Source organism: Cheilinus undulatus, linkage group 10 (assembly GCF_018320785.1).
Source record: "Cheilinus undulatus linkage group 10, ASM1832078v1, whole genome shotgun sequence".
NCBI classification, from domain to species: domain Eukaryota; kingdom Metazoa; phylum Chordata; class Actinopteri; order Labriformes; family Labridae; genus Cheilinus; species Cheilinus undulatus.
The window spans coordinates 46219920-46244820 of NC_054874.1; the positions used below are offsets into that span (position 1 = coordinate 46219920).

General features: G+C 40.6%; 1 protein-coding gene across 1 annotated transcript in view; it reads left to right on the plus strand.

Moving 5' to 3' along the window:
- The first annotated feature begins 1594 nt into the window (after positions 1–1594).
- mtnr1al (melatonin receptor type 1A like) overlaps positions 1595–24901 on the plus strand; it is a 42943-nt gene continuing 19636 nt past the window's right edge. Inside the window, exon 1 of the mRNA XM_041797735.1 lies at positions 1595–2012. Coding sequence (XP_041653669.1) covers positions 1718–2012 — 295 coding nt within the window. The 5' untranslated portion in view covers positions 1595–1717. The remainder of the gene's footprint in view (positions 2013–24901) is intronic.

A 24901-nucleotide genomic window follows, 5' to 3' on the forward strand; every position in this document is an offset into this window, starting at 1 on the left:
TCTTAGATGCTTTTATATTCCTTCTTCATTTTTAATCACTGGTGGAAATGGTCCACTGTATCTGGAAGAGGCGATAAGAGGCAGAGCGAAAGAGAGCACCGCTGTGGATCAAATGAAAGCAATGCTATGCGCAGGTGTCAATCAGGAAAAACTTGGAGATAATTCAGAAGAAAAAATAAAGAACAAGCTGAGAGACTGAAACACAGAGAAATACGAATTAAACAGAAGAAGAGAGAAGGGGGCGTGGATAGAGCGCATCGCTGGTGCCTGATGTGTGAGGCAGATTCACACACACACTGAGATTTACACAAAACCACAGCAGCAAGAGAGAGAGGGAGAGAGAGGGAGAGAGAGAGAGAGAGAGAGAGAGACCGGAAAGGAGAAAAAAAGGAGAGAGGGAGAGCGTGCGCATGGTGGTTGGATGCTATAAGGCGCGTAAAGCTCCACGCAGACGCTCAGAGCTGAAGCTGCTTCTCAAACGTGAGAATGTGAATGAACGTGAGGCAGGCAGAGCCAGACACAGAGAGGCAGCTGAGAGTGAATGAAGCGGGAACCACGCGGATTTGTGAATGAAACATCAGAGAGGAGGCATCACTCCAGCCGCTCCAGAGGACTCGATTCACAAAAAAGACGAAGCTGGTTCCCCGAGAAGCTTCAGAACTGCGTTTTTGTTTCATTTCTTCCATTTTTGAAGGGGGGCTGGACTGCATATTGACCCCATATCGCCTGCTTTCACAGACTTTTGTGCGCTCTCTTCCCTTGAATCACGGAGGATTCCCTGAGCGTAAACAACAGAATAATCATTTTTAGAGCTGCTGTCTTGTTTGCTGTGAGCCTTGATGTATTGAAAGGTGTGACTTCTTAAAAAAAGTCGTTCAAGATTGATAGAAATACTCTGCAGTGCGCGCTGTAGCGACTTAAAAGACGCTTCGCTTCGGTGCCATTGCGCGCAGCAAGACGCACAGCGGCACACAGCAGCGCACAGCTCCCCCGTGCTGACAGCTGCATGGACGTGGGAAGAAGGGATGCAGAGGAGGGTACTGTTCCTCTCAAGACCCGGCAATATTATAACCATACTATGAGGCTTTGCCTTATTTGATAGACCATCCTTTCTTCCCGTGATAAAGGTTGAAAGAGTTGTAAAGAATTCAGCAATATGAGGCGGATTTAAAACATTTTATGCGCCTTTTTACGCAGATAGATTTCTTGCAATGTAGACTCACTGAAACGCAGAAGTTGCGCCGTTTCAAAGAAAGTTACCCTCATAGAACCAGATGTAAAGGACAGGGTCCTGGCGCACAAACTCTCCCCTGTCTCTGAACTTTGCTGAGCAACCCAGAGCCCTCTATCACAATAACCAACATAGGCTAGAATTTGGCACACTGTACACGAGTAGATCTGAACCGTTTCACCCACTTTCTCTCAGTTTAAAGTGCAGGTAAGATTCATTTTGAGGTGGACTTGATAAAACAGCAGTTTTAGAGAAAGTTTTACCCAGCTTCTCCCCCTGACTCAGCTGTTTCCTTGGCATGGGTCACATCTCTCCAGACGCACCACCTCTTCCCCTCGTAGCTGCTCCGTGTTGCCTCTGAAGTTGAACAAAGTGTTGCCCCAACCATACATGCCACCCTGCATCCATAATGACGTCACTCTACGGACAGAGTTCCCATCAGCACCCAGACTCTGACCCACGCCCCCCGGTCAGCTGTGCGTTATTATGCTGAATGGACCTTCCTTTCGCCGCCACGACCCGATGCGACTCGTCGACCCGAGGCACCTCCCGCAACTGATGTCCCTGGAGGACCATGAGCCCACCATGGTGGAGGGGACGCTGGGGCCCCGCAACTCCACGCCGGCAGGGGAGGAGGGGGCTCCGGGTCAGCAGCACCAGTCCTTCCCCTGGGTGGCGACCCTGCTGGCCGGCGTGCTCATCACGACCATCGTGGTGGATGTTATCGGGAACCTGCTGGTCATCGTGTCCGTGTTCAGGAACAGGAAACTCAGGAAAGCAGGTACACGTGCAGAGTTCAGAAAAGTTGAAAAGTTGTTTTTTTTAAACATCTCTCTGGAGGTAAAGTTGATTTAAACTCACTTTCAACATCACTAAAGTCCTTAAGAGCTCACTATCATAGTCCACGTGGCATAGTTGCTTTTCTGTATTACATTTATAAACAGTGACATGTACCTTAAAAAAACCCTTAAAAATAACGTTTCATCTTCTGATAGAAATCTAGTGAAGATTTCTTGGCAAAGCTGAACCTCCTTTTTATAAAACATGAATTAAAATGTGGCTTTTCACAGGTTCACGTGGAAGAGAAATGATTATAATGAGCTTTGACACCAGTTTTTTTTTTTTTTACACAAAATGTCATCTTGGAACAAATGCATTGCAATTCAACGTCCAATGACAGCCCCAAGTTTGAACCTCCACTCTCTACCTGCTTTTTAATCATCCAAAATCTGTAAACTCAAGTTTTTGGCACCTTACATTTCTGATATGAGGTAATGAACTTTACACATTTGCTAAAGGAGGCGGTTTCTCTAACTTAGAATACTTCACAGGTGCAAATCATGAGGTTAAGTTTTGTTTCAAGGATGCAAAATTTGGATTTTTGCCAATAATTGATATGCAATCATACTGATATCAATACTGATGTCCCGACCTAAAATTGAAAGTCTAACGAAGCTGAACAAAAAAAAGATTTTAAATGATGCACAAAGTTATTCATGCATACTGTCGATGCAGTGATTGTGCAGAAATGTTCATATTTGCTGATACCAATAACTAACTTCTTAAGATGATATCTGCACAAACTGATAAAACACCGCTTTTCATATTATTATGGAAAACAGAGTTTTAAAAGATTTTATTGGTTGTAAAGAACCGAAAATGGTTATTTGTTGAATTTGCAGCATTAGGAGGTCATATTTACTGAAATCAAAGCTATTTCAAACAAAGCATCTTAACAGACTAAGTTCCATATTAACATAGGAACCCTTCTTTGATATCACCTTCACTATTCTTGCATCCATTGAACTTGTGAGTTTTAGGAGAGTTTCTGCTTGAATTTCTTTACAGGATGTCAGAATATCCTCCCAGAGCTGCTGTTTTGATGTGAACTGCCTCCCACCCTCATAGATCTTTAGCTTGAGGATGCTCCAAAGGTTCTCAGTAGGGTTGAGGTCAGGGGAGGATGGGGGCCACACCATGAGTTTCTCTCCTTTTATGCCCATAGCAGCCAATGACACAGAGGGATTCTTTGCAGCATGAGATGGTGCATTGTCATGCATGAAGGCACGGTTCTTCTTTTTGTATCATGGAAGAAAGCGGTCAGTCAGAAACTCTTTATACTTTGCCGAGGTCATTTTCACACCTTCGGGGACCCTAAAGGGGCCCACCAGCGCTCTCCCCATGACTCCGCCCCCTCCTTGCTGACGTCACAGCCTTGTTGGGACATGGTGGCCATCCACCAACCATCCACTACTCCTCCATCTGGACCATCCAGGGTTGCACATCATCAGCAACAAAGACTGTTTGAAAATGAGTCTTCATGTATCTCTGGGCCCACTGCAACTGTTTCTGCTTGTGAGCATTGGTTTGGGGGGGGGGGGCTGAACGACTGGTTTATGCACGACTGCATAAACCAGAAACCTTCCTCATTGTGCCTTTATCTGCAGAAACATGTCTGTGCTCTGAATCAGACACAAATGTCTATGTTAACGTGGAACTTTATCTGTTAAGATGTTTTTGATTGAAGTAGCTTTGATTTCAGTAAATATGACCTCCTAATGCTGCAAATTCAACCAATGACCATTTTCAGTTCTTTACAACCAAAAAAGGTTTAAAACTCTGTCGTGCTTAATAATGTGGAACAGTGCATTTTGAGGTTTTTATTTTTAAAAAAAATAACGGTTATCATTATGAAGTTTGTTCAAAAACATTTGAATTATGCTCTAACGGCTGATGACTTGAAAAATACTCTGACTGTCATTTGTATGAATATTAAGGAAAATAAGAGAAAAACGTAATTTGCATAATAATGTGGAAAGCGGTGTATATATCTCTGTATTGTTTGGACGCCTTGCTCTCTTTGTGTCTTTTAAAGTGTTTCTCAGGGAGAAAGTTGAGTTGTGTCTGAAAAACTGTTCAGACTTGATAAAATCCAACAAATTGAATGCAAAACTTTGAATCAACGATTCTTGTCATCTTATAAGTGTGAAAAAGTGTTTAAGTGTGAAAAATATCCATGCAAGACATTACTAAAGTTGAATATTTTAATCTTTGGTGTGGAGAGCGACCTCTTTCTTGTGCAGAGTGATTAACTCACGTTCAGTTTCAGTTATTTATGGCTTCCTGTTATCATGGAAACATGATAGTTGAGATTAAAGAATTGCTGTGCTGCATGCTGGAGCTGACTGTTGCATCCTTTCATCTGTCTCTATTGAAATGTGCAAATGTAACATAGTCTTATCCCAGAATTGAGATGATCACATGACCTGAATCACATCGTGCTGCAGTTTTATTTGGTTTATTGTAAACTGAAGCAATGAGTTGTCTCATTTCTACACTGAAAGTCTGTCAGATATTCCTGTAAGTAAAAACCTGAGCACTGCGCATGGAGAGTCTGTGTGTCTGCTTGTAAACTAGGGTTGACACCTTCCAGTCAGTTGGTTGATGAGCTCTCATCCAGCAAAAATGTTTTTGGTCAGGTAGTCTCAGGTTGTGTGGAATGTGAGTGCAGCAGAGGGTGATCCAGGTAGAGACAGGGACAGGAACCCAGCAGTGATGCAGAAAGTCATTTTATGATTGTTTCAAAGCTTAAAAAAACCTGGCATAATAAAGCAGCACTGAGCCCCCCCTAACCACCCTTTTCAAGTCCAGCCACAAATTCTCTATTGGACTGAGGTCTGGGCTTTAACTCAGCCACTTCAGAACATTCCCCTTGTTGTCTAAACCATTTCTGTGTAGCTTTCTCTGTATGCTGCGGCTCATTGTCATTGAAAACAAATCTTCTCAGAAGCTGTAGTTCTCTTGCAGACTGAATAACATTGTCTTCCAGGATTTTCCTAAATTTTGCTCTGTTCAAATAGCTTTACAAGCCTTCCAGGGCTGGCTGCTGAGAAGCACCCCCACAGCACGATGCTGCCACCTCCATGCTTCACAGTGGGGATGGTGTGTTTGGCGACTTGTTTGATGGTCAAAAAGCTCCTCTTTTTTCTCATCAGATCAAAGAACTCTTCCTCTTGACCATGGAGTCTCCCACATTGCCTTCTGGTGAACTCTAGTCCAGATTTGATCTGAGTTTTCTCTTTCCACTCTCCCATAAAGCTCTGACTGGTGAAGAACCCGGCCAACAGTTGTTGTCTGCAGAGTCTCTTCCATCTCAGCTGCTGAAGCTTGGAACTCCTTCAGAGTAGTCATAGGTGTCTTGGTCTCCTCTCTCACTAGTCTCCTTCTTGCACGCCCACTCAGTTTGTGAGGACGTCCTGATCTAGGCAGATTCAATAATGTGCCATATCCTCCTAAGACCCTGTGTGCACATATGGGGACATAACACTTTACCTTTCTTAGCTTGTGATTTTTTTAGGTATTTGTCTGGAATGTCCACCAAATTTTAAAGAATTTGCTTGAAATTTGGGCAAATATGCCATTTCAATTTCAGGGAATTTGCCTGGAAATTTTCAAGTGTTTTCACTGAAATTCAGTGTAAATGTTTTTACATTTTGGAGAGATAGATTGGAAGTTTTGGGGGAATTTTTCTTTGAATTTTTCTTGGAAATATGGGAAAACTGTGGGGATGTTTGGGAAAATTTGTTTGGAATTTTTTTGTGACAATGGAGGAATTTAATTGGGAATTTGGAGGTGGGGATGTTCCATAGAACACTGAAGAATTCTCATGGAAATTTTAAAAGATTTGTTTGAATGTTTGTATGTTTTCTCTTTGTCATGAAAATTTGGAGAATGTTTCTGTAAATTTTTAAGAATTTTCTATGGAATTTTTGGGGCATTTGCTATCAAATTTGGGGATTCTTTTGGGAATTCATATTTTTTTTGTCACTTTTTTTCTGTTAAAAACTTTATGATAAAGTTTCTCTGAAACATTTGGGGACTTTTCAGAGAAACTTTAGGGTATTTTTAATGGAAAACTTTATAAATATGTTTAAGGATTTTAACAGAAATTTCCTTGAATTTTGGGGGAATTTGTGTGGGTTTTGGTAAGGAAAATTTCCAAGAAATTCCTGTTGAAAGACCAGGCTGATGTTTGAAACTATCAGATCTTACTTAACCCAAATAAATGGGAGAAACTTAAAATGCTTCCAAAACTAAAGCTCAGGTCTCAGGAGGATATTCTTCCCATTTCTTGATGATGGATTTAACTGAACTCTTGGGGATGTTCAGAGCTGTGGAAATATTTTTGTAATCATCTCCTGACTTAGACTTTTAAATAAACTTTTCTCTGAGTTGCTTGGAGTGTTCTTTTGTCATCACGGTGTAATGGTAGACAGGGATACTGATTAACAAGCGACTGGACTTCTGCAGTCCTCTTTTGAATGACATATTTTTATTTAATGGACATTACTTTGTAGAAATCTGTTTTCACATTGACATAAAGAGGGTTTTTTGGGTAATTTTTTTTCCCATTTAAAAAGCCAAATTATGTTGACCATGATTGATTTGTAAAATCAATAAAGGGGAAAAATATCCAAAGGGGTGAATGCTTTTATAGGCACTGTGTTTGTGAGCTTGGTGTGAAGTTCTGCCTCTTTTTCCATCGTGGTTCTCAGTGAGCAGAGCTCTGCATGAAGGATTCTTTTACAGCATGTTGTTGGCTGCTGCAGATGATCACATTTGTCACCGTCAGCGTATAAAAGCAGAAAGCATTTTGGAGCAGCAGCAGACTGGGACATTTCGACGTCTTTGTCAAGGACTTCTGGAAGAGAAAAGTAGTGAAGGCGTAGCTGGTGACTCACTGTAATCGATGTGTAAATCTGATAGTAGCCACAGATGGAGGAGGACTACAAGCCTTCAAGAGCACCGCTGTGCATAAATAACCCGGCCACTTAGAACCCTTCAAACTAAACGTTGCAGAAAAAAGAAATCAATCAAGCTCCTAATTGTTATCTTGGGCTCAGCAGCATGCTCCAGCAGAGCCATGTGAAGCCGAAGATATCACATTAAAAGCACTTAGTGAGGACAGGAAGCTCCTTTGCACTCCTACAACAATATATGAATATTGATGAGCTGTTTTGACGTTTACAACCCTCACATTCCTGCAGTGATAACTTCCTGCGAAAATCCCATATTCACAGTCAAGGCATGAAAATCAATTCCCAACATCGCTCCCTTTATCCTTGAGAAAAAACCTGTTGATGTTCAAGAGGCTTTTTTGGTCTGACGGTCAAAAACTCGCCAGGTCAAATCCTAAATAGACTGAAGTAAAGGCTGTTTTCTCCTCCATGAAAGCTCAGAACCGCAGCTGTGTAGTGGAAGCACTCAGCCCTGTGTCTGTGTTAATGGACTCAGAGATCAACAGGAGGTTGTGCTGGGAAGATGCAGCACTGGGAAATTAACACAGGCCACCAGATGCTGGAAATTGTTCAGAAAGCAGGATCTCGATCCATCCCTTCCCATCAAGTGGCTCATATTACACCTTTGTGGTGATGTGTCTAAATAAAGCAACACTTTTAGTGCTGGTTCATACTGTTGGAGTCAAAAATGTGTCACTTATGTGTACAGCAATGTGGAAAGTGAAGCAGTAATCATGTCAGGAGGAGTGTTTTTGCAGAGTTGGGTGGTTGGAAGATGAATGATTTAAGCTTGCTTTTACCTTGATGTGTTTATTTGATGTTTGCATGATTTTCATTCTATCATTACCCATGCAGGCTGACATGTTTAAAAGCTGTTTAAGGCTGGTTTTAACAGCTCCATCAGAGGCTGCAGGGAGAAGCTGCCCATCATAAAGAGAGGAATCACATATCTCTGAATGAGGTGATGATGGTTCATGTTTTCTCACAGCTTTTCCTGGACAGGAACAATATATGTTTTCTGTTGGAAACAGAATAGGAATGGAAAGAAATGATGGAAAAAGATGCAGCCTTGTGTGAATGAACAGCTTCAGAAACCTGAATGGCTGTGTGGAGCTTCTGAGTAGCTATGAACAGGGATGAGATGAATGGGTTTGCATTGATGTTTCACCGCTACATTATGATTGGCTGATAGAGATGATGACAAACTCTGAATGAGTCAAAGAAAATCTTAACGCTGAGCTTTATTTCCTTGGCAAAGCTGTCCCTCCTTTTAACAAGCGACAGGGAGGTGCAGGGGGAGGATGTTCCATCTGAAATGGACTGATGCATGAAGAAGAAGATGAAGAATGGAAATAAAGTAGATACATAGAGCATTGTGCAAAATTTGAGGCATGTTTGAGCCAAACATTGAGGCGTGGGAAAAGGGGCAGAATTTGATTTAAAGAGGAACGAGGGAAAAAAGTAGATAAATTGCTGTAAAGTGGTGAAAGTAGGCAAATAGCAGCAAAAATGGGTCAAAAGTGGTAAAATGAAGAAGCAAAAATGGCCAGAGTGGTAAAGAAGTGGCAGAAGTTGGTAAGAACATGGTGAAAATGTTCTTAAAAGTGGCAAAAATGGGCCGAAGGCAGCAAAAATAGATTAAAATGATAACATGAAGTTGCAAATATGGGCCAGAATTGACAAAGAAGTGGTAGAAGTTGGTGAAATGAGGGTAGAAGTTCCAAAAATGGGCAAAAGGCAGCAGAAAATGGGTTAAAATGGTAAAATGAAATAGCTGAAATGAAAATGAAAAAAGGGGCAAAAGGGACAAAAAAAGGCAAGAGTTGGCTAAATTTGGCTAATAATTCAAACAATGGGCAAAATGGTTGAAAAGTCACCCAAAGAAGTAACTGAAATGGGCAAAAAACAGCAAAAATGGGATCAAAATTGGTAAAAAGTGGGAAACAAGGGGAAAAACCAGCAAAAATTGGACTAAAGTGGTAAAGAAGTGGCAGAAGTTGGTGAAAACATGGTGAAAATGTTCCAAAAAGTGGCAAAATTGGATTAAAATAATAACATGAAGTTGCAATAAAAAAGGCCAGAATTGGCAAAGAAGTGGTAGAAGTTGGTGAAATTTGGCTAAAGTTCCAGAAATGGGCAAAAAGTGACAAAATGGATTAAAAATGGTAAAAAGAAGTAGCAAAAATGGGCAAAAAAGGGACAAAGAAATTGCAAGACTTGGTTAAATGTGATATAGCCACATTTCCAAAAATGGGCAAAAATGGTTGAAAAGTCACCCAAAGAAGTGACTGAAATGGGCTAAAAGCAGCAAAAATGGGATCGAAATTGGCAAAAAGTGGGAAACAAGGGCAAAAAGCAGCAAAAATGGGACTAAAGTGGTAAAATGAAGAAACAAAAATGGCCAGAGTGGTAAAGAAGTGGCAGAAGTTGGTAAAAAAAATGTGGTGAAAATGTTCCAAAAAGTGGTAAAAATGGGCCAAAGGCAGCAAAAATTGATTAAAATAATAACATGAAGTTGCAAGAAAAAGGCCAGAATTGGCAAAGAAGTGGTAGAAGTTGGTAAAATGTGACTAGAAGTTCCAAAAATGGGCACAAGGCAGCAAATGGGTAAAAAATGGTAAAAAGAAGTAGCAAAAATGGGCACAAAGGGACAAAGAAGTGGCAAGAGTTGGTTAAATGTGGCTAATAGTTCCAAAAATGGGCAAAAATGGTTGAAAGGTCTCCCATAAAAGTAGCTGAAATGGGCTAAATGAAGCAAAAATGGGTTAAAAATCAGGGAAAAGTGGGAAACAAGGGCAAAAAGCAGCAAAAATTGGCTAAAAGTAGCAAAAAGTATCAGGAAAAATGGGCTAAAAATGTTGATATGGGTTTGAAAATAATCTTCATGAATATAATTTTAACATCTGAACCCAATAACTGGTTTACACACCTTTCAGCTCCAAAATGAGGGAACTGTTAGCCAGGAGGCCAACACACGTGCATCAGTGACTCACCACTGGGCAGAGCCCATTCACTGGGTTTCTTTAGGGGCCCAGGCACTTCTGTAGGCAGCCTGGTTCCTGTCAACTTCCAGCTGCTTCATATAAACAGTCATAAAAATGCTGTCTGAACAACTCTAATGTGTCAAAGCTTTCTGAAAACATCCAAATTTTGAGCTAATTGTAGCAAAGTTAAAACAAAGATGTCTGCAGGAAAGTTGTTTATCTAAGCCCAACATAAAGTGGCGTCTTTGACAGCAGAGTAATACAGTTATAAAATGTCTGTGCCAGTGGAAATCTGGAATAATCTTCAGTAATAAAAAGTGGTAAACAAACACAGAGGTGAGGTGAAGTTGGCAGGTTTGCAAGTTAATTATCTTTATCTGTTTTTTAGATAATTTTCTGTCACCTGAGCGTTGGCTGTCACGCTCCACAGCTCCACACTTGTCACCATGACAAATTAGCATCCCCATAAATCAATACATAAACAGCCGTATCCTGTCAGCGCCTTCAGCTCATCAAAGCTGTCCCAAACGCATCAGTCAGACACAGACAGGTCATTTGTTTCCTGCTTTTTCCATCAGTCCGTAGCCTTCCTGCATCCCCCGGAGTTTGTGAGTGAAAATGTAACGATTGGAGGTGGAAAAGCGGATGAATTGTTCCTCGCTCTCATTTATTCTTCATGCCGCCTCTCTCATTCATCTGATCTTCCTTCCTGTCCCATCTTATCCCCCCCCCCCCCCGCTTCTTCTTCGGTTCCTGCATCTTCTCAATTCATCTCCTGCCTCTCCAATTCTCCTTCTCTCCTATCCTGCCTTTCTTGTCCTTTCTGTTTGATTCATTCCTTTACATTCCTCTGCTCACCTTTCCTCTACTTTCCTCTGCGTTTCTCCCCTTTTCAATCACTTGCCCCCCCCTCCTCTTAATTACTTTCCTCTTCCTTCCTCTCCTGCCTTGCTGGTAGATTTTCTCCTCCAGATTCCCACCATCTTCCCATCTTCTCTCCATTATAATGTCCTCTTCCACATCCATCCATCTCCTCTCTCCTCCTGGCCTGTCAGAGACACGACGGCTGATCATCAGCAGAGTCCTGTCACAGTTTATTATGTCAGTGTCAGCACGGCTACACTAAACAGATTACCTTCATTCATTCTGATCTCAGTCTACCTGCACAGTCTCTGAAAAACATCAGAAAATACACATATTTATCAGTGAATAAACTCTGATATAATCTAAGGGAATCAGGGATGCCCAGATTGATCAGAAACTGATTGTTATCGAAACGATTGTCATTAAAAATACATGACCAATGACTGGAATTTATTCTGTGGTCACCAGTCTGATCTCCTGTGGTTTAGACTGTGCAAACTAACAGGCTAATTAAATTACCAGCCCATGAAAATCAAGCAGGATAACTGGCAACAAGTCTTTCACATCACTGTGGAGGAATTTTGCCCCACTCTTCTTTGGAAGATTGTTTTAATTCAACCACACTGGAGCTTGAGGTCATGAACTAATAGCTGGACATGCTCCTACAGGATTTTCTGGTAGAAAGCAGAAGTCATAACCTTGAAAAGCAGATAGGGTTTCTCACTGGCGAATCCATCTTGCAAAGCTCCCATCTGAACTGTTTGGGCCCGGTTAAAAAAGCAACAGGACCAATCAGCGTCGCGTGCAGTAATTTCGGGAAGAGTTGTGACGAAAGCAAGCAGCAACAAGAGGCCGGTGCAATTATGACAGAAGAGATTAGTGTGGATGCTGCTAAAGCACCAGTTTTATCAGGACTTGATGATATTTCTCCATTAAAAGAAGAACAAAGAACAGCAGTGAGTCGTTTTCTTTTCAAAAACAACAAAAGTTGTGTACTGACATGTCTACAGTAGCCATGGTTTGCGTTATGCATTTCTCTGGATGGAGTGAGAGGAGCTGAGGTCAATTTGTTAGAAGGATGGACTACAAAGTATGACGAGGATACAGGAGGCATGTCTTATTTAGGTCTAGAGTTCAGATTTAGGAGATGGACCATCTTTTGGTTCAGATGTAGGAGGCAGGACTGCTTTAGGTTCAGACGTAAGAGACAGGACCTCTTTTGGTTGGATGTAGGAGACAGGAGTTTACACCTCGGTAGCGGCTACATCACGTGTTTTATTGCTCTGATTGGCCCCTAAAGATGTGACAGACAGAATGTTCATCCAATCACCCTCCTAGTTTTTTTTTTTCAAAGGTTCTTCCCTTTCCCAAACACTGTCTATGAGAGGTTTTCCAGATGGATGTGTGAAACAAATCCATCTGGCATGCCAGGTTACAGAATTCATGGTTTCATCAATTATGGCAAGCAGGAAAACAGCCCCAGATCATGACACTAGCACTACCATGTTTGACTGTTGGTCTGATGTTCCTTTCAGGTAACGCTGTGTTAGTTTCACTCCAGATGGAACGGGGTTCACACCTTCCAAAAAGTTCAACTTTGTCTCGTCTGTCCACAGAATATTTTTCTCCAAAGTCTTAAGGATCATCAGGATGTTTTCGTCAGATGAGCCTTTGTGTTCTTTTTGGTCAGCGGTGGTTTTGGTCTTGGAACTCTCCCATGATGCCATATTTGCCCAGTCTCCTTCTTTCTGTTGAATCCTGAACTCTGACCTTTACTGAGTCAAGTGAGGCCTGCAGGTCTTAAGATTTTCTAGGTTCTTTTTTGACCTCCTGGATGAGTTGTTGACACGCTCTTGAAATCATTTTGATAGGCTGGCCACACCTGGGAAGGTTCACCGCTGTTGTAGTTTTCTCCATTTGTGGATAATGGCTCTCACCGTGGTTCGCTGGAGTCCTAAACTCTTAGAAATGTCTTGTAACCCTTTCCAGACTGATAGATGTCTTTCTTATCAGTTCTCCTTTAGATGGCGCTATGATGTGTTGCTTTTTGAGATCTTTTTCCTACTTGACTTTGTCAGAAAGGTTCTATTGAAGAGATTTCTGGATTCAGCAGGAACCAGGCCTGGGTGTGACTGGTGAAACTGAACTCAGCTTTCCAAAAAATGTGGTCAATCACAGTTAATTCATGATTTTCTAAGAGGGAATTACTTTTTCACATAGGACCAGGTAGGTTTGGATGGTCTTTCCCCTTAATAAATGACATCATCATTTAAAAACTGCATTTTGTATTTACTAAGGTTGCCTTTGTCCAATAATAGATTTTTTTTTGTGATACTTTTTCCAATGTTAGCTAGAGACTGTGTGAATAACAGCAAAGAGATGGTGTTTCCACTGCTTTTAGAAAGTCAATGATCACAGCCATACAAAGGTTTTTTTTTTGTTTGTTTTTTGTTTTTTTTTAACCCATTTAACAGCTCCGGTCAGACCTCAGTGGAGTGTCTTCATTGTGTTTTGCCCTGACATTTCCTGTCCAAAAGCTCAGATTAACAGAATTTGAGCCATTTGTTAGCCCTTAAACTGCAAAATAGAAAAACCGCTGTGTGGAAGCCGGAAATCAATTTGCAGAAGGCTGAATGAGTCAGACAGTTTCTTATTGATCCAGAGGCCGCTAGATCAGTAGTTTTCAACCTTTTCAGAGCCCCACGTCAGTCCCACCTGGACAGAGTAATCCACTGCAGACCAGACTGGGGATGAACTCTAAATGTCAACCGGAACCATCCATTAACATGCATTTTTTTCACCTCTGTACTTCATTAGCACTGCTGATTATTCTGTCTTAGTCGTTAGTGTAGCAGCGTCGAGCTTTCTGAAGGAATATGCAAAGAGCTGCTGCACAAAAGCTCAAGGTGGGTGCAGGTTTAGCTTAGTTGGAGCATGCAATAATGTGCAAGGGCTGCAGTCTTTGACACACTTGTTTGGGGTTCGAGTCTCAATCCTGGTTGTTTGGTCCACGTTTTTCCTACTTTCTCTCTCCATTTGTCTCTCTTCAGCTGTCCTGTCAAGTAAAAGCAAAAAACCTAAAGATAATCTTTAAAAAGACTCCTTGAAGGGTCTCTAACATCACTTACGTCTAAACTCATGAATTTGCATAAAGACTGCAGAGCAGTTGCAGCAACAGAAGCTGCTTAAAAGGACTAAAGACAACCATACATTTGTCTACGCACCTGCTGATGTTGAAATGCACGCCTACTGTGCTTCCAAGCAAATTGCATCCCAGCGTCCCAGTGCTTTTTACATCCATTTAAAGCAGGTAATATTCAGTCACCCCCCTTCCTCCATGCAAATGAGCCTAATGGCCAAACACATTTAGAGTGAACGTTATTAGCATCCTCAGACAGTTGGTGGTTACTGACAGACATTTAGAAGAGCTGTCAGCATCAGACTTTTCCCTCAGCACTGCAGCAGTGGATCATTTGTTTAAGTCTTTGTTAATCCATGAAGATGATGCTTTCTAATTTCACCGCTCTGATTTGCTGATTTTCTCTGGATTCTTCTCACTGTGCCAGTCTCTTCAAATACCTGCAAACCTTCCTGTTCTGTATATGTTTGTGTTGTCACTGTTTTGAAAGGTGACGTTGCAAGCAGATCTATGTGAAATGGGAAATTTTGCTTTTATTGGCTATAAACGCCAACAAACATTTGTTCAAAGACTGTTCAGAATATTTTTCGGGGTAAAAATCATACTTGGATTTTTGGAAAGGATTACATCTATCTTTATTTAGATAAAAATTTTCACATGCAAACTTAAGATCAGTAAAAACCGAAGTCTCCTATATCAGGTGTGAACATAACCAGTAACACTATATTCGCTAAAACACAAGAGATTCAAGTCTATTGTAGTTTAAGTCGTGAGACACTGAGAGGGGGTCTCCAGATGCCTTAAAAAAACAATAAATATTCTTTAATTTACACTGTTGCCAATTTACACCAATTTTGCCAGATTTCAACCTGTTGTCATCACTTTTTTCCCACCAGTTTTGCCAACTTAAACACATTTTTTTGCCACTTAAAAGCCATATTTTGTCAATGTTAAACCCTTTCCATCACTTTTTTCTGCCCGTTTTGACGCTTCTAAACCAAATCTTGCCCCTCTCTGCCTATTGTTGCCTCTGTTGACCCCTTATTGCTGCTATTAACCCCTTTTTACACCATATTTCACAATTTGATATGCCAATTTTTGCCAGTGTAACCAATTTCTGCCTCGGCTTACCCTTTTTTTCCAGTTTATATCAATTTTTCATCCTATTTCACCAAACTTACACCTATTTTTACCTCTTTAACGCCATTTCAGCCACTTTTTGAATCCCCTTTTAGCACGCAATATGCCCGTTTCTGACGCTTTAACCCATTTTTGCCATTTTTGGTTATTTTTTTGCCACTTTTATCCAATTTTTGGTGCTTCTAACCCATTTCTGCTACATATAAACTCCAATTTCACCACCTTTCCCAGCATTTTTTGCTGTTATTAACCCATTTGAGCTATTTTTAATGAATTATATTCTGTTTTAAACAAAAGGATCAACATTTTTAAGAGGGCTATTTACTGCACAAATGAATTAAAAGGATATCTGTTTCTTTGATAAGAATGGTTATTATTCAGGTTAAATATAAAATACCACAGATCCCAGGTTAGGAACCAGTGACCAAGACTGAGCTGACAAAGCATTTATGGGCTTTAAAATTTTACAGCCAAGCTGTGATGGTGATGACAATGCATGCATCTTCTTTAGTAAAGGAATTCCATAGTGAATCCCCAAATGCAGGACTCATGCAGCCTAATGTTAAGCATACATTAAAAACAGTGGATGTGCAGTACTGTCCTTCTTGCAGATACAGTTTTACAGCACCGTAGCTTGAAAAATAAACCCCTGAGAGATCCGAGAGTCATTGCTGTGGAGCGGCCAGCAGTTGCAAGTATCAACTTGTATGGTCATGAGTCTTTGCAAAAGGAAAACTCAAACATACAAAAATGATTAGCATTTATCAGTGTTTTGCTTTCTTAATCTCCAGAAAGATACTCTGTGATCAATAAAAGCTTTATATCTGGAGATACTGAGAGAAATTAATAAAGTAAAAGGAAAAATTCACTTTATCATCATGATCAACAAAAAACTCTCAAAGATAAGCAACATGTCAAAAAATAACTGAAGTGTACTTCTTAACAAGGTAAAGTTGTGAAAATAAAATGTTTGGATGCAAGTCTACATGTGGCTGCTGCGTTGCATCAGATTCGATTGCATTACATTGCAATGAGTTCTCTGCAGAGCTTCCAACGTCCCTCTAAAATAACTGAGGTGAACTTCCTAAAGTAGAGGATGATACATCCTGTTAAAGTCTGGGCTGTATTAAATAACAGCAGCCCCACAGATGGAGTTCAGTCAGTCCTAAACATTGGGAGGGTGGGTGGTTTCGCTCTTTACATAACCAGAAGTCAATCAGAGCAGATGGTTGTTCTCCGGGTGTTTCTCTGAATCCAGAACCAACCGGTCTGACAGCTGGAAACCAGCAGGAATGAGGAGGGGGTCTATCTCTGAAATACCACACACTGAGGGGATTTACTGCTCAGACGGGGCTCACGACGCTCCTTTGACCTTCATATTCATCCCCACATCGCTCCACACAGCGGAGGAGCTCTGATGGATCTCAACGAGCCCTGGAGCTCCAAACTAATGAAACTTATTATGTAAATGTGTGAACTCTCTGCAGAAGGTGACGCAGTGTGAATCGCTCTGTAATGACCACATTATGAACAGTCATTAGCTAATATACATTCACAAGCTATGGATGGCTTTGGGCTCCGGTACCTCCTATAAAACAAGGGGTTAGAGCATGTTCTGATGGAAACTGTTCGGCTTTGCTCAACTTTAAGGAGCTAAAAAACCTTAAATGATGCCCGGATCTATAAGCTGCTTTGGAAGCTTTAAAGCAGTGATACTCAACGTGTGGCTCTTTTGTGATTATTTGTGGCTATTTTATGTCTTAATTTTAAATATTCCCCCAGAAAACCTTACAAAAGGGATTTTTTTTTTTGCCATTTTCATAATTTTTTGCAATTTTTCATCCATTTAAGCTACATTTTGCCATTAAATACCACTTTTTTCCTACTGTTCCGACCATTTTTTCTCCCCACTTTTTCCAATTTTTGCCCATTTAAGCTACCTTTTGCTAGTAAATACCATGTTTTCCCTACTTTTTTGCAACTTTTTACCCCCTTTTTTGCCACTTTTGGACCATTCTTGCCCTTTTTCAGCATTTTTTCTCCCCATTTTCACCCACTTTTGTCATTGAATACCACTTTATTCCTTGTTTGTACCCATTTTAGCCACTTCTTTTTGGCAATTTTATACCAGTTTTGCCCTTTTTCACTTTCTTTTTGCCACTTTTTGCCCATTTAAGCTACCTTTTGCCACTAAATACCACTTGTTTCCTATTGTTTGAAAATTTTTACCACTCTTGGCTGCTTTTCGCCCATGTTAGTATACTTTTCACTCATTTTTTTGCCACGTTTTTGCCCCTTTTGGACCATTTTTTGCCACCTGTAACTCATTTTTTCTCACTTCTCACCCATTTTTTACTACTTTCTGACCCTTTTTTTCATATTTTCCTCCTCATTTTTGCCCCTTTTCACTCATTTTTGTTACTTTTTGACCATTTTTGCCTCCTTTAACTTATTGCTATTGCTACTTCAAGCTTTTTTTTTACCACTTTTCACCACTTAGATTGTGGCTCTTGCAAAGGTTTTTTTTCTTTTTGATTTGCCTCTTTGGTTGAGTTGGGTTGAGTAACACTGCTTTAAAGGAAGAACCATTTTATAGTTTTAACTTCTTGTTGATCAAATTGATTTAAAACCTTTCACTTTAGATTGTCTGATCCTAGTTCAAATTCAGAGGCATTAAAAATGACCAGATTAAGGCTGCCAAAGTGAGTTCTTCATTTACATACTGGAGCTCCACTTACATGTATTCATGTACGTCCATCTTGGCTGTTCTTATGAAAATATCTCTTTGACATTTTTTCCTCAAACTTTGCACAAACATTCACTCTGACTCAAGGATGGAATTGTTAGATTTTGGTAGTGATAGGTCAAGGGTCAAAGTGTTTGGGATTTATGTTCCCTTGTGGGGCTTTTCCATTACATTTAGAGCAGATTTATGGCATTTCCATCACAGTTGAGCTACCTGTTTGAGGGTGCGTCCAGAGCTGATGAGCCGATGATAGCTGCACTTCAGTAAGCATTATTTTGTGCAAGAGTTATCCATTGTTTCTTCTTCATCAAAGTTTCCTCTTATTCTTCTGTTGGTCGTCTGGCAGGTGTTTCAAAGTTTGGTGCAGCGGTTGCTAGTTAAACATGTCACCAAATGACGATGGACTGCTGTGGTGTCACAGTGATGGGCTTTGGGGCAGGGGCTCATGAGCCATGCTCCAGAGCAGGACTATTCTGAGCACAGCTCGGCGACGCCTGGTGTGCCAAACTGGTGATAGAAAAGGTAAATCAGCACGGCTTGGCTTGGGTCGGTGCGGCCAAAGGTCATAGTGGAGAAACCCCATTGTTCTTCAGCCGTTCTAGTGAGCATAATGAAGTAATCTGATACATCAGATGAACTGTTTCATTTATTGCATGGGATAAATTTAACATCCATTGAAACGGAAGTCTTGATGAATGGTTGGACGAATGTTTTTCCTGTCTCATTCATTACGGTCATCATCATGTGGGGCTCTGGAGTGAACTCAAAACAGTAGCCACTAACATTGCTAACTATTAGTGGACTTGTGTTGAAGCCAACCAGAAGAAGAGCAAAAACATCTTTTACACCAAGGTTCTCTTAGCATATACAACATCTCCATCCATGCTAATCTCTATGCTGGAGGCCATTGTTTACTAGGGGTGGGGAAAAAAACAATACAGTATAGTATTGCGATATTTTGTCTGGTGATGTATCGCATCGTCTCATCCACCAAGTATCAATTTTTTTTTTCAAATTAATTGCTAATATGAACTGAAGTGTATGATTATGGAAAAACAAATCAGTTGTTTGTCGAGTAAGGTCAGCAAAGGTGACGGTCATAGAGCAGGAGAAAGTTAGTACAGCAAACATGGGAGCACCAGGAGAAGGACATCAGGAATGCAAGCAGGGCACGAAGGAGATGGACATGACACATGAGGTTAGCAAGAAGTGCTACATGTCAATCAAACACTGTAGAAATATGACAAACATGAGTGCAAGACTAATGCTTAATCAGCTAAACAGTTGAATAAATGGTATAGATTTCAATATATCGCAATATATGGTATCGCAATACACACTGTGTTGCAAAATGTTTTAAATCGCAATATCGAATCGTGACCCAAGTGTCGTGATGATGTCGTATCATGGGACCACGAGTGATTCCCACCCCTGTTGGTTACCAGCTTGCAGCACAACTAAACCCCACCCATAGCCACCATTTCTCCCTTCACTGCAAAACTTCACAGTATAAAGAAAAAAAGGACGATTTATGGCTCCTTGTAAAAGAGAGGAGAGAGCCCCACTTTTCAGCTCAGTCTCTTTGTTGTGTAATGTCTTGCTGTTACGTTCTTTGGTTGACATTGGCATAATAAATGTGCAAAGTATGGAGTTTAAATTGAGAAAGAGAGGAGCTGCATTCGCAGCTCTGAAAAGTCAGTAACTCATTTAAATGTCTTGGACAGATGGGAAAAGAATCCAAAATATCAAAGTTGATAGATGGAATTTTCAGAGTCAATGTACAAACGTGATTCAAAGAATATAAGAGCTTCTCTTAATGTGTGGTCATTTCTACCTCAGTGTGCAAAGGACTTAAGACAAAGCACCAAGTTTGGTGACTATGCATCAGGAGTTTACTGACAGGAAGCTAAAGGAATCATGATGTCTGTATGTTTCAGTGGTCAAATTTAGACGTTGGTTTGCAGAATAGTGAGTCGTCTCTGCTTTAAACCCACTGTAGAATAGTCTGAGTGTGGTGGTGCACTGACAAAGACAGTTGAGACAGCAGTATCTGAATCCCTGCAGGTCTTTTTTTGTACTCTGTATCTCTCTTATTGACTTCAGCTTCTAAGGGGATATGTGACTGGTGAAATGTAGAACCCACTCATCATTTTACACTGACAGCTCCAACATTTGTTGACTTCACTGTCCGAGGAAGGTCACAGCTGGCCAGCAGGGTAAGAGTATTTATAGAAACCCCCCTCTGGGTTTTTAGATAGCACACCTTTATAAATACTGTGTGGACAGCAGGTGGACCATGCCCAGAAAGAGGACTTTGAACAGGATTTAAAGCAGAGATGGACATCAGGGTCATTGAGGGCAGTAAGAGAGTCACTGCACATCATGGTTGAACTGATTAATGGCACCTTAATGAGGAGCATCTGTGCATTAGTAAATATTGTGTTATGCAAAATTACACTTAAAAGTTTGAAATTTAATGTCACAACACAAACTTTCAGGTTTTATATCTGTCATATAAAACTTTTATCAGCTTCCCTGAATCAGACAAGATCTTAATGTGTTGAAAACCATTTGTTTGCACACCGACAGTTCTGGTTGGACTTCAGGATGTAATCATCAATAATAAGAAAGATTCTTTTTCATCATTTCAGAGACCAAGAAGAGAAATATTTGTTCAAAGAGAACAAGAATGCAAAGCTGCAGCTTTATGACTGATGGATTTCCTCTCATAAATGCTTTAAAGGAGTGTTTTACCAGTTAAGTGAATGGTTGGCCCCGTTAAAGCTGTTTTGCATTTGACCAGTATTATACAGGCTCTGGTGCATAATGGCTGATTTGGCACTGATTGAGGATTATGTCATGGAGACGATTAAAGAGAGCCATCCATCAACATGACTGTCCCAGAGGCTGTTTTCTGGACAGTGGTTGTTTGTGTTGAGTCCAGATTTACAGAAGAATCTAATTACAGTGAGCATATCTGAGAGCAGGTCAGAGAACTGGTCCAGCTGCTCTAAAGGGAGACAAAGGGAGATGGAGATATTTGTCTTTCTGTTCACTCAAGAGGCTGTTTGATATTACAGTACTCCAGAAATTACTTTAAAACAAACAGTACTTCAATTAGGAAATGTGGCTGTTCCACCAAGCATGGCTTTACGACATCAACTGTCCATTTCTTATCCTTTAATCCTGTGTTATACTGTCTACTATACTCACTAGTACTGCCTGGTTAAAAAACTCTGGGGAGGGGCTGAGCTGGTTTTCCACCTTGACCCTGTACCTCCAAAATGTTTTCAGTTTACCCTCAGGGCAGAGTTGACATGTCTGCAGAGTTTGAATGAAATCCATCCATGCCCTTGAGATGTGTGGTTCACAACTAGGGATGAATGTAGGGCCCACTGGCCTTTGACCTTTGACCAACAAAATTGTTTCTAATAAATCCTGAGTCAAAGCAAATATTTGTGCAAAACTTTGAGAAAATTCCTCAAAGTGTTGTTGAGATATTGAGCTCAAAAGAAGGGGATGGACATGAGGCCCTGTGACCTTGACCTTTAACCTTAGATTATCAAAATACAATTAGCATTTGTGCATTAGTGCAAAGTTTGAAGAAAATTTCCTCAAATCTTTCTTGAGATATTGTGCTCACTGGCAAGAATATGAGGCCCAATGACCCTGACATCTCTCTCACATCTAACCTTGCAAAGCAGATGGATTCGCCCGTTTCTTTGTTTTGATTGGCGAATCCATCTTGCAAATCTCCCATCTGAACTGTTTGGGCCCGCTTAGAAAGTGACACGACCAATCAGCATCGAGGGGCAGTACTTTCGGGTGCAGCGGAGTCGTGACGCAAGCAAGCGGCGACAAGAGGCCATTGCAATTATGGCGGTAGAGATTAGTGCGGATGTTGCTACAGCGCCAGTTTTACCAGAACTTGACGACATGGACAGATGTGAACACAGCAATCAAACTCTGTTTCTTTCAGAGAAGGGGAAGGTGGGATGCACTCGCAGACACAGGTTTTTAAAGTTACCCCAGGGAGATAACTGTTAGAATCATGAACGATAATTTGAAAGGGGAACAAAGTAAACCAATCCCATTTTGAATAGCACTGTGAAAAAAAGAGGAGTTAAAACTGGCTGCCAAGCAGCTGATCAGTAGCTGGAATTCTTGTTTAGTCTGAGGAAATACTCTTAAGGATATAAAAACCCAAAGGTCACCAGACCGGTGTTATGAGAGAACTGAAAGGCTGGACAGGAAATTCAGCATCAACCCATGAAAATCTTCAAGCTACTAGTAAAATCAGGGAAAACACATAGAGGTTAAAGAAGTGCTTTGGCAGGACAACCATGAGAAAATAAAGCGAGATGCTCTTATTACCTCTGATGTTGAGATAATGAGTCATCAGCACTACAAGTTAGCTTCCTACACCTGGTCCCAGTCAAGGCCAATCAGCCGCACACCTGACTCTGCTCTGAGGCCTTTGTCAACACTAAAAGAAAGGTTGTTCTGGGAGTTTTGACCTTCTGCAGTCACGCAAACTGAATCAAAATGCACTGTTTTGAAAACGTCTTCTAGTGTAAAGATTCTTAGAAATTCTGTCTACAGCATTTACATGTAGTCGGGGAAAACAGCGGTTTGTAGCATCACTGTGCACCACTTTTTCATTTGTTTGGCATCACTGATGTGCAGTGTTATTCCTTTTGTTTCCATAGCAACAACGGATATGACCAAACTTGCTATCTGGGCTTGCCACAGAACTTTAGATATGCTCCCACAAACACAGTTGCTCTCCCGCTGTGTTGATAAAACCAAGACACCTGATTGGACTATGGAGCTCACTGCTGTTTCCTAACCCTCTGCCAGCATCAACAGTTTGGATCAGACCCGGTTCAGGATGATGGGACTACTTTGAAAAGGAAACAGGCATTATGGAGGAACAGCTACAGTATTTTCACATGTCAGGTTGTTATTTCTGTCTCTGATTGCACTGCTTCACCTGTACAGTAAAGTAGGGGTTCCCAACCTTTTCAGCCCACGACCCCCAAAATAAAGGTGCCACAGACCAGGGACCCCCATTGTACTTGAAGGTGGATTAACACGGCCATCCACATTTACGATGGTCATCTGCAGACAAGGTCACCCATAAGGGGGTAAATGGGAGAGCTTTCTGACACCCAGCCAAACTGGGGGCCCATGGAGGTCAGCAAAATCATGATCCATTATAAAGATAAGTTGTGATAACCATAATTTATATCTAACCTGATAAAATAACCACTCTTATCAAAAAAAATAAATATCTTTTAAATATTTTTTTAGTAAATAGCCTTCTTAAAATGTGAATCCCTTTTGTTGGAAAAAAAAGAATTAAAATGGGTTACAAATTCCTATTATGGGTTAATAATGACAAAAAAGGGTGGAAAATTGGTAAAATTGGGTTTTAAGAAGAAGAAATAGGTTAGAAGTGGAAAAAATGGGCATAAATAGTGGTAAAAGGAGTTCAAAAGTGGCTGAAATGTCTTACTTGGTTTTGGTGGAAAAAATTTGGTGGAAAAAAATTGAATTGAAAAAATGACAAACTGGCAAAAAAGTGTCAACTAAGAAAGAGAAAATAGGCAGATATTTGCAGAAGTTGGTTAAACTAGCAAAAACTGACATATCAGGTAGTGAAATGTGGGTAAAGTTGGAAAAACTGGGTGTAAAAAAAATGGGTTAATAGTGGCAATAATGGGTCAACACAGGCAACATTAGGCTTCAGTGGCAAGAATTGGTTTAAAAGTGGCAAAAAAGGCAGAAAAAATGGAAAGAGTTTAAAATAAAAAAGAAAAATAGGTGTTAAATGGAAAAAATGTGATAAAATTGATGGGAAAATTGATGAAAATGGGTTAAAACTGGTGTAAAGTGGCAACAGTGTAATTGGAAAAATATTCTTAGTTTTTTTTAGGGAATCTGGGGACCCCCTCTCAGTGTCTCGCGACCCCCAATGGGGTCCCGACCCCAAGGTTGAGAACCACTGCAGTAAAGGACTAGTGTTGAAATGGATGCCTGTGACTGGACGGTAGCAGTCCAGAGTAACTTGTCGTATCACTCTCCAGTAGCTAGAGAAAGAAGCCGCTGCTGTAGTGGTGACAATTCTGATTGCAACTAAAAATAACTTCTATGCATAAATCCAGATTGTGAAGCCAAAAGAGTGTCCCCGTTTCATCACTAAAAACTCCACTTCTGCAAAGCTAGCCTGCACTGCATGCTCCATTTAGTTTCTCTGCAGACTCATACAGGTGTTATGTTTTAAAGAGTGACCATGTTAGCTGGTGACCTTTAGCTGCTTGTCTGTAAAGTTGTATTATATCATAACAGCATTAGTATGTAGGAAGGCCCTTTTATTTTGTCATTATGATTTTTAAAACTAGCTCATCTGATATGTCTTCAAAAAAATCTATACAAACGTTGATGAAGAAAACCACTGAAAGTCCGGCTTATTCATGCATTAATTAACGAGCGGTGTCAGGTATTTGAAAAATCTACTCATCTGCCTAAATATGAATAATTCATTTGACCCTACTGTTTCAAGGCAATCCAGGATTCATTTATTAGTAGGTTAACTGGCTGAAAAACACATGGCAGTGTTCACCTAGCAGGTAGTGAAGTAAATGTGTCCAGACAGCTCCGTGTTGCTGTTTGCTTTGGTCCACTTCACAATATTTCAGTGTGAACACAAAACATCCCCAGGCAAAAATGCATCAATATATGATTTTACTACCCAGATAGGAACAAAGAAAATCAGTTACAAGAGTGAAAGGACCCTGAAACAGCGCATAAAAACGATAATCTGGATGAAAAAGTCCACACGTTATTCTGACAGAGTACCAGAAGCTTCATAATTTGAGGCGTTGAGGAAAATCATAATCATAATCATAAAACCAGGCTGCAGCTGTGTTCAGTGAAGAAGTTTCTGCTCAATAACTCATTTCAGTAGAACTCTGAGAGCAATCATAAGAGAGCATG